This window comes from Papaver somniferum, chromosome 3, assembly GCF_003573695.1.
Source record: "Papaver somniferum cultivar HN1 chromosome 3, ASM357369v1, whole genome shotgun sequence".
NCBI classification, from domain to species: domain Eukaryota; kingdom Viridiplantae; phylum Streptophyta; class Magnoliopsida; order Ranunculales; family Papaveraceae; genus Papaver; species Papaver somniferum.
Window position 1 is genome coordinate 147,818,583 of NC_039360.1, and position 5,928 is coordinate 147,824,510.

The 5,928-nt window shown below is 36.1% G+C and overlaps 1 protein-coding gene across 1 annotated transcript; it reads right to left on the reverse strand.

Annotated features, from left to right (window-relative positions):
* Positions 1 to 308: 308 nt before the first annotated feature.
* Positions 309 to 791, reverse strand: LOC113361707 (auxin-responsive protein SAUR50-like). The gene has a single exon (XM_026604857.1). It carries the CDS (start codon positions 789 to 791, stop codon positions 309 to 311), a length of 483 nt encoding a protein of 160 aa, XP_026460642.1.
* Between the last annotated feature and the right edge of the window lie 5,137 nt (positions 792 to 5,928).

The following is a 5,928-nucleotide window of genomic DNA, read 5'->3' on the forward strand; positions in this document are numbered from 1 at the left end:
TATCATCTTTTTGTCACCTTAGCTAAAATTTTGATTTTCCTCCGATTCATTACGGGACGACTCGGTTTGAACTCACCAAATGCCATCTCCTATTTGATTCTCCAAATCAAAATTAACCTCAAATCTCAATATCCGTTTAAACTTGTATAAAGAATTTTAGTAACCCGTCGCCCATCATCTCATCAAACTCGGTCGGTTCACCCTTGAACTTGGTTTCACTGCTCTTGAACTCAGTCAATTAAACCGAGTCAGGCACGGCTGCCACTTGACACTTGAGAGTCTTGATAAACCTAAACCGAGTCAAAAAATTACCAGATCGATTTGTCACAATGACCATTAAGAAGTGGCCTAGAATCTGACCAAAAATCTAGAGCTGTTGTTGATCTCAACCTGGCATTACAGTGTCTTTGAAAATCATCAAGAGTGAAAAACCGAGCTGAGTTACTCGAATCGGATCTAGATAAAAATCGAAGAATTTCTTCGAAAAGAGACTCATCGCATGGAATGGCTAGTGGACCATGATTATTACCAAAACCATATTCTTCTTCAGCCTGAACTAGCAATTTCTTGAAGATTGGATGGTTAAGGTGACTCGCAGGTACAATGTATCTTTTGCCACTGTTTCCTACTGCAACGGCTACATGCCCTGAAGGGACATCTGTTGGGATCTTCTTGGTTGCTGAGGAGGAGTTGTAGCTTCTTAATGCTGCTTTTTGGCGCCATCTCCTTAGCAATTGCCTGAGTTGAACAATGTGACGGATCCTGCCACACTTGGCTATGCATGCAGACATTTTCTGGAGGGAGAATGTGTGACAAAATGAAAGCAAGGAGAAAATGAGACGGGAAAAAATAAATAAATGCCGTTTTCGTTTTGATTTTGGAGAATGTAAAGTGTTTCAAAAGCAAGAAACTTTAGGGAGGCGTTTGAAGAGAACAGAAGGGAATGGTTATATAAACATTGGGGTAGGAAAATGCCATTGATATTTAGAGATAATTACGATTTTAAGTCTTGTTTTTCGTGTGGAGAAATTTGGTAAATATTAGAGCTAGCACTATGGAGAGGGATATCCCTTCCCTATTCCTCTCCATCCCTCAAAATCCCAAAAACTCAAGTATTATGGTCTCCTAAATCCCTACTCATGTAGGGATACTCACTTCTTTCTCCACTTGCCTGATCAGATCTGATCAGCCTTGTAGGGAAGGGAAATTACACGGGTACTCAGTACCCGTATTACTTTACGCTTTACGCGTACTGAGTACCTGTAAAGTCGTTGATACGAGTACTCAGTACGCGTAGCTTTTTACACGGGTACTGAGTACGCGTTTCCGAAATTTTATTTGTTTGATATTTTTTCGTTTACACCTCTCTCACACCCTATCCTAACCATCCATCATTAATATTTTTTTTTTGAAGAAATACAAATTTTATTTCATAGCCTTCCAAATTTACAAAGACACCAGACTTTCCCAACTTCAGAGACACTCAAGCAAGTACAACAACTAACTAAGACAAGAAACTTAATTAACAGAACAACATTCAGACAGACAAACTATCCTCCCACGGACTTTCAAAGAACTACTAAAGCTAAATACTCCAACATTATATTACATAATGCAATCAGCCTTATCCTTCAGAATAAGATGATTTATAACCTTAGGTGGTTCAATCACCCAGTAACCATTAACCTGATTGTTCCTTGCGTATTTGGCCAAGGCATCAGCTACCCTATTCCCTCTTCTAGGATGAAGCTGGACTTGAAAGTCATGCAACTTATTGATCAGACTTAGACATTCCAACAACATTGAATGATCCTCCCATTTCATACCTTCTAACTTTCCTGAGTTTAAAGCTTCGATAATGATTTTGTTATCCCCTTCTAGAATAATTTTGCTGAAGTTCCTTTCTGCAATCCATCTGGTGGCTTGTAACACATCAATAACTTCATCTTGGAAAATATCTCTAGCTCTTAATGTGATGGCCACGACTTCCAAGAAAGATTTTGTGTGATTACGAAGAACAAAAGACAAACCAGCAAAATTAGTATTAGGCAACATGAAAACATCAATGTTCATCTTAATCCAATTTAAAGGGGGGGAACTCCAATGCTGAGGAGTTAGATCTCTAGACTCTTGTCTATCCCTGTTATAACCAGTGTTTATGCATATGTTATTTTGATGGGAAAATGTAAAAATCTGTTTTATAACACTTCTAGGATGCAAATGCTTTCCATCAAAAAATTTCACTCATCTAGTCTTCCAGATATGTCACATGGTAATAACAGCTAGATTTATCAATTCTTTTCTCTTACTACAGACCAAATGATCCTTTTCTACCCAGGATAGTATCCATTCACTTATACTCCGACACGCATTAGCATCTTGGAATATCGATAAGGCTACTCCAAACCAGACTGCACGAGCAAATGGAAAATGAAGAAGCAAATGTTCTACAGTTTCAGTTGCATTATCACACATCCCACAGTTAGGATTAGAGACCCAAGCAATTCTCTGAAATCTAGCTGCAACTGGTAATATGTTCCTTGTGATTTTCCAGATGAACATCTGACATTTAAAAGGAATAGCTAGATGCCAAATTAACAACCACATTTGTTCTTGTTGTCTTGTAACCACCTGGGAAGAATGGAGTTTGATAATGACATTGTAAGTCGAACTAACAGAAAAATTTCCTGAAGTAATAAGAGACCATCTTAACTTATCAACAGCTGGTTGGGGAGGAATACGAATATCCATAATTTGTGAGATTTGAGTGCTTGTAAAGAGCTGACTTAGAGTATCCTGCCTCCAAGACCTATTTGGATGGTATATAAAATCCGAAACTTTGAGATTAGTAGCCTGCATAGAGAGATTTTGTAAAGAAACATCTTGAGAGTAATCCCCAAACAAGTGACCCTTACCAACCTCAATTGTAGATCCATCCCCTACTTCCCAAACATGAAACTTTCTGATCCAAGATAAACCTTGTTGTATACCCTGCCAAATCCATGTTCCTTTCTTCTTAATTCTCCCATATAATGGATCCGAGTTTTGAAAATATCTAGCTTGCAACATTTGAACCCATTTTGCATCCTTCTCATGAAGCATTCTCCACACCAATTTAGTTAGTAAAGCCTCATTAAACAACTTGATATTTTTGAAGCCTAAACCTCCCATCCTATTTGGCTTACTTAATTCTGACCAACCAATGATCTTACAGCCTTTCGAAGATGGTTTATTCCACCAATAATTTCTTTGTAAAGATTTGAGCTTCTTGATTGACTTATCTGGAATCTTCAAACAGCCTAGCTGAAAATTAGCCATTGTTCCCACCGCAGCTTGGATTTGAGTACTCCTGCCTGCTTGATTGATTAATTTCCCTTGCCAACATTGTAGTCTGAAATCCAATTTATTCGTTGTTTCATCAAAACAATCATTCTTATTTCTGCCAATAAACAAATTGATACCTAAGTAATTCTAATTCAAAGGCATACACTTCATACGAACCAGATGCATAATAGATTGTTTAGCTCTTTCATCTAAATTTTTGCTGAAATGAATACTGGATTTTTGGAGATTAACCATCTGTCCAGAGACTGCACAAAAATCATTAACTATCTTCATCAAATTACTAACATATATTGAAGAAGCATTTGAGAATAATAGGCAGTCATCAGCGAAAAAGATGAGATACTTTTGAGCCTCTAGCTGCAGGTTGCAAAGGTTTGATCAAACCAGTATCTTCCGCTTTTTGTAACATTCTACTGAATGCCTCCATACATAAAATAAAGATATAAGGCGACAAAGCATCACCCTAACGTAAACCCCTAGATGGAATGAAAGAAGCAGTGGGATACCCATTTAAAATAATAGAGATGGAAGAAGTACTTATACACTGATTAATAAGTTGGCACCATTTTTCGCTAAACCCCATTTTCTGCATGATAGTAAGAACAAAAGTCCATTCCATTCGATCAAACGCTTTCGCCATATCCAATTTCATAGCCACTGCACTAGAAGACATTTTTGTTTTTTTTCATATAATCAATGAGTTCATGAGCAATAATAGTGTTGTCGAGAATATTTCTACCCGGCAAAAAAGCAGCTTGCCAAGGCGATATGATATCATTAATATGCCTTTTTAATCTATTAGCTAATGTCTTAGATATCACTTTGTAGGCTATATTGCATAAACTAATAGGGCGAAAATCTAAAGGAGTTTCAACACATAGTTTTTTTGTAATTAGAACTTGATAAGTGTAATTTAATTGTTTAAGAAGATAACCTGTTCTAAAAAAAATGCTGAACCATAGCCACCAGATCATGTGAAACTAAGACATTAATAACGGCTCTATTTTCTACATTAAGAAGATATTCAATCATTAATAACGGCTCTATTTTCTACACCGTCGGATCCCAAAAAACCAAATCAAAAACCATCTTGCAATTTGCTCCTGCATTAATACATCGTTTTCCAGGCCGAGTCTATGTTCGACAAATGCTAATATTAAACTCTTCTTGATCCCCTTGCATCTATCCACAACTTTTTCTCTCAGAGCAACTATGTCTTCTTGTCTAACTTCTTTTACTCCAATAACCACAATTGAATTTTGGCCTTTCTTTTTTCTAGTAGAACATTTCGCCTCAAGATATGGGAGCAAACAGTCTATGGTATCGGGAGCCATGGCATGTATTTCCTCATTACTAATTGAACTTAATGATATGGGTATACCTACGCCAATAGGAATTCTGGTAATTTGGGTGAAGTCTAATGGGGTAAACCCTATTTCAAAACTAGGGAAGTAAAATGTATTGGTGGTATGCCGCCACCTTTCAAATATACCGGTAGTTAGGCAGTTGTCTTGTAGTTTTGGATACTATACTTTAAAAATGGAACCGAACCCACAGTTGTCTAAAATATGTTTAGCAGTTGGAAACCTAGAAATTGAGGTATACATTTCATGAATTGGACTCATACTACTTCGATGTCTCAACGATTCCGAACTACTCACTGTCGTATCAAGGATTTTCAATTTATGATCACTATGTTCTATTGAAGAAACCGGTAATCTATCTTCCATAATTCGTTGAAATCCATCTGAGTCCATCAACGGCACATAAGTACACATAAATCATCACAAAACAATCCATTTTATTCAAAAAATCTACAATGGATGTATTTTACAAAGACCAACAACAAAAATCAGCCACATTGTCTACTAAACTACAACAATCTTAAATCATCAATAACAATACCATATCCATATTCATTTAATCATTCCTCAACAATTTAATCATTCATCAATACTAAATCATCAAAAACAATACCATATCTATATCAATCAACAACATATCCATTCATACACAATACCATATCTATATCAAAATTCATTCATACACAACACCTTATTTGATTCAATCCACAAAATACCATAAAATCAATCAACAACGTCCTGAACTATCAAACAACATACAATGACGCATTGTAATCGACCCAACATCAAAAATTTAATCATAATTGTAGGATCAGAATATCGCAATGGTAATGTTTCAGCGAAATTATTAATGACACAACACTTAAGCGTCGCAGAACAATTCCATAAATGATAAAACAAATGACGACAGCTAAGATCACGAGAAAGATATGATAGTCCTGCGAAAATTAGAGAGTTTGCGAAATTAATATTTGTAAGGTTGCGAGAATATCGCAGACCATATCCGAAAATAAAGGACAGGTTAGCTGTCATCCACTATGTATTTCATTATAAATAGTCATTCGAGTTGTAAAGAGGAGGAGATCTTTTTTGAGTAAGAAACAAGTAAATAGGAGAGAGAAAGTTTAGAGCAGATATCATTCTTGAGTTCTTTATCTTTTCTTGTAAGAACATCCAAAGATTAATCAATAAAATTAAGAATACAAACCTAAAATGAGTT

Coding starts and splice junctions, on each gene's coding strand:
- LOC113361707 (XM_026604857.1), bottom strand. CDS start 791: ATGTCTGCATGCATAGCCAAGTGTGGCAGGATCCGTCACATTGTTCAA.